Source organism: Carcharodon carcharias (genome assembly GCF_017639515.1).
Source record: "Carcharodon carcharias isolate sCarCar2 chromosome 27 unlocalized genomic scaffold, sCarCar2.pri SUPER_27_unloc_1, whole genome shotgun sequence".
In the NCBI taxonomy this organism is placed as follows: Eukaryota; Metazoa; Chordata; class Chondrichthyes; order Lamniformes; family Lamnidae; genus Carcharodon; species Carcharodon carcharias.
The window spans coordinates 8,399,965-8,412,569 of record NW_024470624.1 but is presented as its reverse complement, the minus strand read 5'-3'; the positions used below and the strand labels follow the sequence as shown (position 1 = coordinate 8,412,569).

Here is a 12,605-nt window from a genome sequence, read left to right as displayed (position 1 = left end):
CTTTCTCTATAATTGATGCAACCAGGCGGATTTGTTGTGCCGTGGGGGGCAGGGGCTGTGCGTTGGCGGGGGGACTAAATGTTCGGATTATTCGGAAGCTGGGAGCAGGGGAACGGGATTGGGAGAGGGAGCCTGTCCTTCACTCAGGAGTAATCCAGCCCCTTCTTTCTGACCCGATCGAGCTGGGGGCTGGGGGGGTGGGGTGGGGTGGGGGGGGGGGTGGTGCTTGAGATTGACTGAACTGCCCTGCAGCGGGCCAGGCATGGACTCAATGGGCTGAACGGCCTCCTTCTTCTCTCCATGGCTCCACCCCCACCAAGCCCACCTCTGTCGGCCCAAAACTTCCCTCAGCGACCCCGCCAGCCTGCTCAAAGTTGGGGGGGGGGGGGGAAGCAGGCTGCCCTGAATGACCGCCCATCGCGGGGTGACCCAGCAGAGCCCAGCAAGGCCCAACTTAGCCCCTCGGGGGGGGGAGGGGGGAGGGGGGGGGGTGAACCATGACAACCGCAGCGGCTGAACAGCGCGGCCATGGGCTCACCGACAAGAGCGAGGGCCTGTCACACTTCACTCACCACCCCCTCCCTCCCTCCCTCCCTCCCCTCAGCCTCAACCCCTAAACCTCTCCCTCCCGCCCAACCTTGCCCTCCCTATAGCAACCCGGCCCTGACCCCTGCCCTTCACAAACCGAATCCTAGCCCCAATCCCAACCTTAGTTCCAACCATAGCCTCAAATCTAGCTCCAAGGTCCACCCTGAACCCAACTGGGACCTCAACCCTAACCCTTGAACCACCGCCCTCGGTGTGTCTCTAATTCTAACCCCAACAAGGGTCCCAGTCGGGTTCAGGATCGAGGTTAGGCCTAGATTATGAGCAGACAGTGGCATAATGATAATTTCACTGGACTAGGAATCCAGAAGCCTAATGCTTTGCGGGGGGGGGGGACCACGGGTTCAAATCCCACCCACGGCAATCGGTGGAATTGCAATTCAATTAATAAAACCTGGAATTACGAAGCCAGTTTCAGTCACAGGGACCGTCGTTAAAAAAAAAAAATCCCCATCTGGTTCACTCATGTTCCCCTTTAGAGAAGGGAAATCTGCCGTCCTTACCTGGTCTGGCCTACACGCGACTCCAGACCACACCCCACATAGCAACGTGGCTGACCCTTAACTGCCCTCCCCCCCCCACCTCTACAAAATGAGCCACTCTGTTCGAGGGGCGATGGGGGATGGCCAATAAAGGCCGGGGCCTCGCCAGCAACGCCCATGTCCCATCAAAGAGGGGAAGAAAACCGAACCCCTGACCCCACCCCCCTAACCTCGAACCTCGGAGCCTTCCTCTCTCACCTCCAGCCCTAACCCCCCCACCCCCTCACCGTAGCACCTCGTGCTCGCTGGCTTCCGATCCAAATGCCTCCACGATCGGATTGGAGCCCCAGCACGAGCCCGTTAACCCCCGCAGTAACTCCCAAACCAAAACCCGTCTCCTACCAACGCCCCCACCCGCAACCACACCCCCCCGGCCCCCTCACTCCCACACACCGCCACCCCCCCACCCCCGCCCCCGCCCACCGCAACTCTTGCCCGCAGGCCAAATCCTAACCCTGACCTTACCAACATCAGACCTTTGACCAGGATCGAGGAACGCCAGCCTTCCGCTCTGGTTCGGTGGGTTCCAAGATGGCTGCCGAGTCCGACTGGTGTGGTGCTGGGGGCGGACGGGGAGTTGGTGGTGGGGGGCGGGGGGGGGGGGAGTAGTGCGGTGGGGCAGGTGGTGCTTGGAAGGCCGGGCAGGTAGTCACTCGGAAGTCTGCACTGCGCCTCCGTCTCCACCATCTCGCCTCGGCTCAGCCCCGACTGGGCCCCACGGTGTGTCCAGCGCCTCCCCCTGGGCGAGCCTCCCCCCACACCGGGCGGCCAGGGACGGACGGACGGACGGACGGCCGGGTGGTTGGGGGGCTTGGGGGGGCGCCCCCCCGTACGAAAGGAAGGCGGAGAATTAGCATTGCAGGCACAGCAAGAGGCAAACGGAGGGCGGGCTGGCCTCGACCGCAAGGGGGGTTGGAGGGCAAGGAGCCTGGCTACGGGTATCACAGGGTTCGGCGAGACCTTGTCTGGAGCGGGGAGAGCGCGTGCTATGCCAGTTTGGTCTCCGCGTTGGAAGGAAGGATAGACTCGCCTCGGAGGCGGAGCTGCGGGGGGGGGGGCGGGGCGGGGGAGGAAGGTTCACTAAAACCGGTCCCCGGGATGAGGGAGGAGGGAAGGATTGTCCTGCGATGAGAGGCTGAGTAAACCGGGCTCGGATTCTCCGGAGTCAAGGAGAACGAGGGAGGGAGACCTGATCGAGGTGTACAAGATTATGAGGGGCATGGACAGGGTGGATAGGGAGCAGCTGTTCCCCTGAGTTGAAGGGTCAGTCACGAGGGGGACACAGGTTCAAGGTGAGGGGCAGGAGGTTTAGGGGGGATGTGAGGAAAAACTTTTTTACCCAGAGGGTGGTGAGGGTCTGGAATGCGCTGCCTGGGAGGGTGGTGGAGGCGGGTTGCCTCACATCCTTTAAAAAGTACCTGGATGAGCACTCGGCACATCATAACATTCAAGGCTATGGGGCCGAGCGCTGGTCAATGGGGTTAGGTAGGTAGGTCAAGTGTTTCTCACGTGTCGGTGCAGACTCAATGGGCTGAAGGGCCTCTTCTGCACTGTGTGATTCTGTGATTCTGTTAGACGTACATGATTCTGAAGGGGGTTCAACAGGGTGGATGCCCCAACAAGAGAGAATCTAACCATCACCCCTTAATGTTCAATGGGCATTACCATCACTGAATCCCCCACTATCAACATCCTGGGGGTTACCATTGACCAGAAACTGAACCGGACCAGCCATATAAATACTGAGGCTACAGGAGCAGGTCAGAGGCTGGGAATCCTGCGGAGAGTCACTCACCTCCTGACTGCCCCCAAAGCCTGTCCACCATCTACAAGGCACAAGTCAGGAGTGTGATGGGACACTCCCCGCCCCCCCACTTGCCTGGATGAGTGCGGCTCCCACAACACTCGAGAAGCTTAACACCGTCCAGGACAAAGCAGCCCCCGCTCGATCGGCACCCCATCCACCAACATTCACTCCCCCCACCACCGACGCACAGTAGCAGCAGTGTGTGTACCATCTACAAGATGCACTGCAGCAACTCACCCAGGCTCCTTCGACAGCACCTTCCAAACCCATCTAGAAGGACGAGGGCAGCAGACGCACGGGGAACACCCCCACCTGGAAGTTCCCCTCCGAGCCGCACTCGCCATCCCAACTTGGAAACATATCGACCGTTCCTTCACTGTCGCCGGGTCAAAATCCCGGGAACTCCCTCCCTAACAGCATGGTGGCTGTAGCCACACCATACAGACTGCAGAGACTCTAGATGGCAGCTCACCCACCACCTTCTCAAGGGGGCATCTAGGGATGGGCAATAAATGCTGGGCCCCAGCCAGAGAAGCCCACTTCCCCTGAATGAATCAAAAAAAAGTTTGTATCCGCTGCTTGGGAATCTACAACATGGGGACACCGTCTCAGGATGAGGATCATTTAGGACTGAGATGAGGAGAAATTTCTTGACTCAGAGGGTTGTGAATCTTTGGAAATCTCCACCCCAGAGGGTTGTGGATACTCCATCATTAAAGATATTTAAGGCTCGGAAAGACAGATATTTGGGGTCTCAGGGAACTAAGGGATATGGGGAACGGCCGGGAAAGTGGAGTCCAAGACCAAGACCAGCCACAATGGAATTGAGTGGCGGAGCAGCCTCGATGGGCCGAATGGTCTACCCCTGCTCCGATATCTTGTGTTCTTAAGATACTGGCAACCAACAGGTCAAGAAGTAGTAGGAAGTGGGTGACAAATTGAAGAGGCAGGAGTCAATGCAACAGAAACTCAAGCAATAGATGTGAACAAAGTTTGCATTGACGTCCTCCTGTCTGCATCACCACATTTAGCCCCTTCACCCTAAAACCAGATGTAATTTTAAACATAACCTTCATCTTAACCCCAATGTTAAGCCTAACCCCAACCCCTCTCTTAATCATCACACCAATGCCAACTGTAATCCCAACACCGACTGTAATCCCAACACCGACTGTAATCCCAACACCAACTCATTAAATCTAAACAAAACCGTAATCCTAACTCCAAATTTAATCCTAACCCCAACCTTTATCTTAAACCCAACCTTAATCTTAAACCCAACCTTTATCTTAAACCCAATCTTTATCTTAAACCCAACCTTAATCTTAAACCCAATCTTTATTTTAAACAGAACCTTAATCTTAAACCCAACCTTAATCTTAAACACAACCTTAATCTTAACCCCAACCTTAAATTTACCTTCAACATTAAATTTACCCCCAACCTTAATCTTAAACCCAACCTCAATCTTAAACCCAACCTCAATCTTAAACCCAACCTTAATCTTAAACCCAATCTTTATTTTAAACACAACCTTAATCTTAACCCCAACCTTAAATTTACCTTCAACCTTAAATTTACCCCCAACCTTAATCTTAAACCCAACCTCAACCTTAAACCCAATCTTTATCTTAAACACAACTGTGATGTTAACTTCGCCCTTCATTCTAAACCCAACCTTGATCCTGAAACAACCATAACCCTTAACCCCAAATTCAATCCAATACCCAACCTTCATCCTAACTCCCACGTTAATCCTGACCCAAATACCAGCCCTAATGTTAACCCCCCCATCTGTAACTTTAGCCCGAACCCTGATGATAAGTTCAACTTTAACCTGAGCCCTAACCTTAACGTTAGCATTAAGAAGCTAGCCCTGGTTCAATGGGGAGCAACCCCCCCCCCCACATCTGAGACAGTAAGGGGGTGAGCTTCAAGTGCCACTCCACTGCCTTGAATGCAGGGTCTGGGCTTGGCGACCCCGATGCCAGTACCGAAGCAGCGCCGGGCTGTCGAGGTGAGGCGTTTAGCTGAGGACACCGTCCACTCTCGCTGCTGGACCTGTAGGGTCCCCGCTCCGGAAGAGGACCAGGGGGTGACGGAGAGGTGGGTGGGGGTTTAGGGACGTGAGGGGAGATCTCCGTGCTGTCCTGGGGCTGGGTGTTTATCAGACGGTCTGGCCATTCATCCCACCGCAGGGCGCAGACTGGCCCGCCACGTTTTCTTGCACTCCAAGGGCTGTTGCGTCGAAAGAGTACGTCCCCCGGCTGCCAAAGTGCTTTGGGTCACCGGAGGCATGGCAATGCAACCCAGGGAGGTCGGTGCCGGGGGTGGGGGGGGAGGGGGCGGTGAAAGGCGCTATATGAATGCGGCTCCTTTCCTTCTCCACCTGGTGCCGATGCCACCATCACCCACACCCCACCCACCACCCCCACCCATCCCCCGCCTCGGGGGATTTCACCACCGCCCCCACCACCCCCCCCCACTCCGTTTGCCGAATTCCTGCCCCCGGTGAGGGCGATTATCGTTTTGCTATTCTGGTTGTTGTTGTTGTTGTTATCGTTAGTAGTAATTGCTGAATTCTTTGGTGCAGGTCGCCGGGACGGGAGATGGGAGAGTGTCCGGACCAGCCGCCGCTTCGGGAGCCGACGGGATTGCCAGATTCACCCGGGACGATGTACCAGGCGCGGGGAGAGGGGGCGGCAGGCGGCAAGCGCCGGGCGGGCGGTGGGGGGGGGCGCCTGCCGCTGGACTGCCGGGTGTGCGGGCGGACCTTCAAGTCGCGGCTGTGGCTGGAGAAGCACCAGGCGGCCCACGGCCGGGTCTACCAGTGCGGCGACTGCGGCAAGCGCTTCGGCCAGCGGCACGGGCTGAAGGCCCACCGGCTGGTGCACTCGGGCGAGCGGCCGCACGCCTGCCCCGTCTGCGGCCTGGCGTTCAGCCGCCCCTCCGAGCTGACGCGGCACCGGTGCCGCTGCCACAGCCGGGCCGGCCTACCCTACAAGTGCGGCGAGTGCGGCCGGGGCTTCATCTACCCGTCCGAGCTGGAGATCCACCGGCGGGTGCACTCGGGCGAGCGGCCGTTCGCCTGCGGCGAGTGCGGCAAGGCCTTCGCCAGCTCTTCGCACCTGCTGACCCACCGGCGGGTCCACACCGAGGAGCGGGCCTTCGGCTGTGGCGAATGCGGCAAGCGCTTCAAGAGCGCCGGCGAGCTGAAGGTGCACGGGCGCGTCCACACCGGCGAGCGGCCCTTCTCCTGCCCGCTGTGCGGCAAGGCCTTCGGCCAGTCCTCCAAGCTGCTGCGGCACCAGCGGGTCCACACGGGCGAACGGCCCTACGTCTGCTCGGCCTGCGGCAAGGGCTTCGGCGAGTCGGCCCATCTGCTGGCGCACCGGCTCCTCCACACCGGCGAGCGGCCCTTCGTCTGCCCGCTCTGCGGCAAGGGCTTCACCGTCTCGTCCAGCCTCCTCACCCACCAGCGGGTCCACAGCGGGGAGCGGCCCTTTGCCTGCCCGGACTGCGGCAAGCGCTTCAGCGGCGCCGACTGCCTCCTCACCCACCGGCGGGTCCACACCGGCGAGCGGCCCTTTGCCTGCCGGCTGTGCGGCAAGCGTTTCACCGTCTCCTCCAACCTGAGGCGGCACCAGCGGGTCCACACCGGCGAGCGCCCCTTCCCCTGCGCCGTCTGCGGCAAGCGCTTCAGCCAGTCCTCCCACCTGCTCAAGCACCAGCGGGTCCACGCCTGAGCGGGCGTCGGGGGTTGGGGGGGTGGTTGGTGAGGGGGAGGGCTGGCGGGGGGGGGAGATGTGCCAGATGCCACCAAACCACTCCCACCCACCCACACCACCCTCTCCAACCTAGCCAGGGTGCCTATCACTCCTCCCCCCCATAGCGGCCAACCCAAGTCTAAACCCAGCGCCAACCCCAACCGTCCCACCTTCTCTCTCCCTCCCTCTCTCTCTCTCTAGTTCACTCTCTCTCACTCACTTGTTTTCCCCCAAAAAAAACCCGGGCTCTAATCCTGGTCTCGGGAGGGAATGGAAGGGCTGTGGCAAAGGGGCTTGAGAGGAATGGAAGGCCTTGAGGGGAATGGGGCAGGATTGGGTTGGGCTGAAATGGAGGAGGGGGGGTGGTGAGGAAGAAATGGAGGGGGGTGTGGTTGGAATTGGAGGGGATTAAATTGAATTAGTGGGGATTTGATTGAACTGGAGGGGATTGGATTGAACTGGAGGGGATTGGATTGAACTGGAGGGGATTGGATTGAACTGGAGGGGATTGGAGTGAAATGGAGGGTATTGGAGTGAAATGGAGGGAATTGGATTGTACTGGAGGGGATTGGATTGAACTGGAGGGGATTGGAGTGAAATGGAGGGTATTGGAGTGAAATGGAGGGGATTGGATTGAACTGGAGGGGATTGGAGTGAAATGGAGGGTATTGGAGTGAAATGGAGGGTATTGGAGTGAATTGGAGGGTATTGGAGCGAAATGGAGGGTATTGGAGCGAAATGGAGGGTATTGGAGTGAAATGGAGGGTATTGGAGTGAAATGGAGGGTATTGGAGTGAAATGGAGGGAATTGGATTGAACTGGAGGGGATTGGATTGAACTGGAGGGGATTGGAGTGAAATGGAAGGTATTGGAGTGAAATAGAGGGTATTGGATTGAACTGGAGGGGATTGGAGTGAAATGGAGGGTATTGGAGCGAAATGGAGGGTATTGGAGTGAATTGGAGGGTATTGGAGTGAATTGGAGGGTATTGGAGTGAAATGGAGGGTATTGGAGGAAAATGGAGGGTATTGGAGCGAAATGGAGGGGATTGGATTGAACTGGAGGGGACTGGATCGAAATGGAGGGGACTGGATCGAAATGGAGGGGATTGGATTGAAATGGAGGGGACTGGATCGAAATGGAGGGGACTGGATCGAAATGGAGGGGACTGGATCGAAATGGAGGGGATTGGATCGAAATGGAGGGGATTGGAGTGAAATGGAGGGTAATGCGAGGAATTGGGGGGATTCAATTGAAATAGAGGGGGATGAAGGGGAGTGGTTAAGAATGGGAGGCAATGGGCACAGTATGGATGTCAGGGGAGGGGGAAGGGACTTCAGTGGTCAGGGGACATAGGGCAGTGGATGGGGAACAGATGGCCCTGGGCAGGGAACTTGCCTCAGTGGAGGAGGAATATCCGACGGGGGTTGGCATAAGGGGCAGGGAGAGGGGGAGGTGTCGATGAACGGGTGTCAAGAGGGCCTGTGAGAGAGAGAGAGAGGGAGGGAAGGCTAGCGTTAGCGAGGGTTGCGGGACGGAAGGGAGTTAGCATTAAGTGGGGGGGGGTGAGGGGAAGGGGGGTCCGTGAGAAGGGTCAGAATTAGCGTGAATAAACTGGAAGGGGGCGGGGGAGTTAATATTAAGCGGAGAAGTGAGGAGGGGGGAGAAATAGCATTAACTGGAGGTGAGATGGTGGGGTGGGGTTAGTTTGTGTTAAATTTGGTGGGTTGGGGAGATGGCATTAACCACTGGGGGAGCGGCGGTGAGGAATAGATTTCGCATTAAAGAGGGCGGGATTTGGGGGGAGGGGGCAAGAGTTGGCATTAACTTGGCAGGAGGGGAGGGTGGGGGTGGGGGAGACTGGGGTGGGGATGGGGGATCTGTTCTCCCTGAAGCGTCGCACGGGCTCAGGAGGAGCCGGTGCTCCTCCTGTCTGGACCTCAGAAAGGGGAGTCACAAATCTCCACCCCCTCCCCACCACCAACCCCCACCCCCCAAACCGTCCCCAAGGACCACCCCTTCCCCACAACCACACCCGCCAATTCTAACCCCTTCCGGAAGCCACTCCCGAACCTTTCCCACCTCCCTCTCGGGCCCGGAGATCCAGATCGTTGAAAACGTGGGGGTGAGGGGAGGAGGAGGGGGAAGAACTCCTACCCCCTCTGCCCTCCCCTTGCCCCCTTTCTCACTGCGTTTCCAGAGGCTGGGTGGAGGGCAGAGGATGGGGCTGCCCTACCCTATGGGGGTTGAATTTACAGCTGCCCAGCACGTTCAGCCCTCCCTGTCTGGTCTTTCCCCACCCTCACCCCCCCCCAACACCTTCCCTCACTCCCTCAACACCCCCCCCCACCCCCCCCACCACTCCGGCCCCCAGCGTCCCGTTGCTCCGGCTCTCTCCCGACGGCCGGTTTGGCTCTCCCCCCCACCTCCCCACCTCCCCCCCACCCCCCCAAGCCATTGACCGGTCTTCATCCCAGTTGGCGAGGGGGGGAGGGGGGTGGAGGGAGGGGGAGGAGAGGGGTGGAAGGGGGGGCTGGGGGATGGGCTGACGCCGTCGCCGTGGGCCGCTTGACGTCGCCGGGGAGTGGAGCCCGTGTTCGGCTGGGGGGGGGGGGTCGGCTGGGGGGGGTGGGTTCGTTGCTGGGCCTGTCGGGGGAGGGTGTATTGTTGGTGATTGGCGCCTTTGGCGGTGCCCGCTGTTGTACATATGTCAAATAAAGCGTTTGAAACCGAGTGTGACCAAAGGCCAGTCTGTCCGCCGAGCCCAGGGAGGGGGGGAGGAGGCCTCTCCGGGACCCTCCAGCCGCTTCTGCTAGCTCCCTCGCCGAGGTTCCTCCCCTCTCCCCGAGGGCCCGAAGGCCGGCGGCTGAGGGGGTGAGGGGATGGGGGGGGGGGGGGCGGGCGATGTCGCCGGACAAGCAACCCAGGGGCCCGGGCTAATGTGGGAGGGGCTTTGGGGTTCGGACCCCACCCACGGGCCACCGGGCGGGTGTTTGAATCCGACTTCAGTAAAATCCGGAATCACGAAGCCAGTTTCAGTCACAGGGACCGTGACGACCATCATCAAAAAAAAACCCATCTGGTTCGCTCGTGTCACCCTTTAGGGAAGGGGGAAATCTGCCTGTCCTCACACCGGTCTGGCCTACACGTGACTCCAGACTCCCCCCACCCCACACACAGCGATGTGGTTGACTCTTAACTGCCCTCCTCCCCCCCCCCCCCACCCTTCCCTGAAATGGCCGAGCCAGCCCGCCAAGTTCAAGGGGGCAATTGGGGACGGGCAACGAATGCTAGGGCCTCGCCAATGATCCCCAACATCCTGTGAACGAATCCGTTTTTTAAAAAAGAAAGACCACAAAGCCCCTTGTCCAGCGGAGATCTGAAAGCTACAACTTCCCGAGCTCCAGTTTGTTCACAGGTTGCGGTGTGAATATGTTCAAAAAGGATCGGTTTTAAGGGGAGTCTTAGAGAGAGAGAGAGGGACAGAGAGAGGCAGAGACAGAGAGACAGACAGTGAGGGAGAGAGGCAAACAGAGAGACAGAGAGAGAGAAACAGAGAGGCAGAGAGGGAGGGGGAGAGAGAAAGACACAGAGAGAGACAGAGAAAGAGAGAGGGAGAGAGAGAGAGACAAAGGGAGAGGGAGAGACAGAGAGAAAGAGAGACAGAGGGAGAGGGAGAGACAGAGAGAAAGAGAGACAGAGGGAGAGGGAGAGACAGAGGGAGAGGGAGAGACAGAGGGAGAGAGAGACAGAGGGAGAGAGAGAGACAGAAAGAGCGAGGTGGACAGAGAAACAGAGACAGACAGAGAGAGGGAGGGGAGGGAGAGAGAGAGGGGCGGAGAGAGACAGAGAAAGAGAGACAGAGAGAGAGACAGAGGGAGAGAGAGATAGAGAGAGACGGGGAGAGAGACAGAGGGAGAGAGAGAGACAGAGAGAGGGAGGGGGACAGAGAGACAGAAAGAGAGACAGAGAGAAAGAGACAGACACAGAGAGAGAGAGAGAGAGAGAGATAGAGGCAGAGAGAGGGAGGGGGAGAGAGAGAGGGAGACAGAGACAGAAAGAGAGAGACAGAGGGAGAGAGAAACGGGGGGGGGGGCAAGAGACAGAGAGAGAGAAAGAGACAGAGGGAGGGGGAGAAAGAGACAGAGAGAGAGACAGACAGAGAGAGAGACGGAGAGAGAGAGACAGGGCAAGAGACAGAGGGAGAGAGAGTGACAGACAGAGAGAGGGAGGGGGAGAGAGAGACAGAGGGGGAGAGAGAGAGAGATACAGAGGGAGAGACAGAGAGAGAGACCGGGAGAGAGACAGAGAGAGAGAGAGACAGAGAGAGGGAGGGGGAGAGAGAGACAGAGGGGGAGAGAGAGAGAGATACAGAGGGAGAGACAGAGAGAGAGACCGGGAGAGAGACAGAGAGAGAGAGAGACAGAGAGAGGGAGGGGGAGAGAGAGAGAGAGACGGGGAGAGAGGGGGTGTGGGGGAAGGGTGGGGAGGCAGGGGTAGGCCACAGAGGGATCTGAAAATAACGATGCGGGTTTTATAATCCAGGTCGGGGTGAAAGTGAGTCAGTGGCGCTGGGGGGAGGGTGGAGGTGGGGGTGGGAGGCATGGTTCAAGGAGAAGGTAAGAAGGTGGAGCAGGGGGTGCCCATTCTGCCCCTCCGGCCTGCCCTGGCCATTCGATAAGATCAAGGCTGAGCTGCACCCGCCCCCCGCCACATCGCCCCACACCCCCCCCCAGGCCCCTGTTAGCCCTCAGCGCCCCGATGTTTCGGGAAACCTATCTACCCCCTCTCCACCCTCTTGGACGGGTGAACAAGGGGTTTGGAGGGGGCAAAGAGCTGGGGTGGGGGGGGGGGGGGGGGGGGGGTGCGGGTGGCTGGATTATGTGCCAGGAGGGGAGCGTTGGACTATTCAAGCCCCAGCGCGCGGCAAGGGGTGGGGGGGGGGGGCACGGGTGACGGCTTCTGCAGCGGATCAGCCGAGGCGGCTGGAAGAGGAGGTGTCCCGAGGGCTGGGGGGGGGTGGCGGTGGTGGTGGCCTGAGGGAGGGGCAGTGCTCCCTGTGGCTCGCGAGCGTATTGTGGAGGTGTTGCCGGTGGCGTGCCAAGCAATAGCCTTAGGCCTGACCTCGCAAGGTCATCTCGGCTTTGAAGCGCGGGAGGGATTAAAGGGATGAGGCATCTGAGACGATTAAAGGATTCGACAGGGTCGGCCAGAGAGGAGCTGTCTCCTCTAGTGCTGGGAGGGAGGGAGAGGGGGAAAGCGGGGGTGGGGGGGGGTGCGGGGTGGGGGTGGTGATGGGGGATGGGTGAGGTCTTGGGGTAGGGGGAAGGGCAGGGGAGTCCAGAATCTCCCGGCTGAAGAATCCTTAAAGGGGTGGGGTAGGCAGGTAGAGGGTGGCCCAGACGCCGGGTTAAAGGCAGCTCTGCTGACCAAGGTGCCCAGGACAGGACAGGGCAGGGCAGAGGGCGCAGGTCGACTCCCACTCCCTGTGTCCGCTGAACCAAAGGTGGGAAGATGCTCATTGGCGAGAGCATTCCGGCAAAGGCTGGGAACTCTCTTTATTTCGGTCATTCGCGAGTTGTGGGCTTCACTGGGCCGGGCCCAGTGTTTGTTGCCCGTACCTAATTGCCCCCTTGAGAAAGTGGTGGGTGAGCTGCCTTCTTGAACCGCTGCAGTCCCCTGGGGTGTAGGTACACCCACCGTGCTGTTAGGGAAGGAGCTCCTGGGATTTTGACCCGGCGACAGTGAAGGAACAGCCGATATATTCCCGAGTCGGGATGGCGAGTGCGGCTCGGAGGGGAACTTCCAGGTGGGGGTGTTCCCCGTGCGTCTGCTGCCCTCGTCCTTCTAGATTGTAGCAGTCGTGGGTTTGGAAGGTGCTGT

At 59.0% G+C, this 12,605-nt stretch overlaps 1 protein-coding gene across 1 annotated transcript in view; it reads left to right on the top strand.

The window, feature by feature from the left end:
* Positions 1-6,735, top strand: part of LOC121273565 (zinc finger protein 501-like) — a 9,813-nt gene extending 3,078 nt beyond the window's left edge. The window contains exon 2 of the mRNA XM_041180733.1: positions 5,549-6,735. Coding sequence (XP_041036667.1) covers positions 5,549-6,701 — 1,153 coding nt within the window. The 3' untranslated portion in view covers positions 6,702-6,735. The remainder of the gene's footprint in view (positions 1-5,548) is intronic.
* The last annotated feature ends 5,870 nt before the right edge of the window (positions 6,736-12,605 follow it).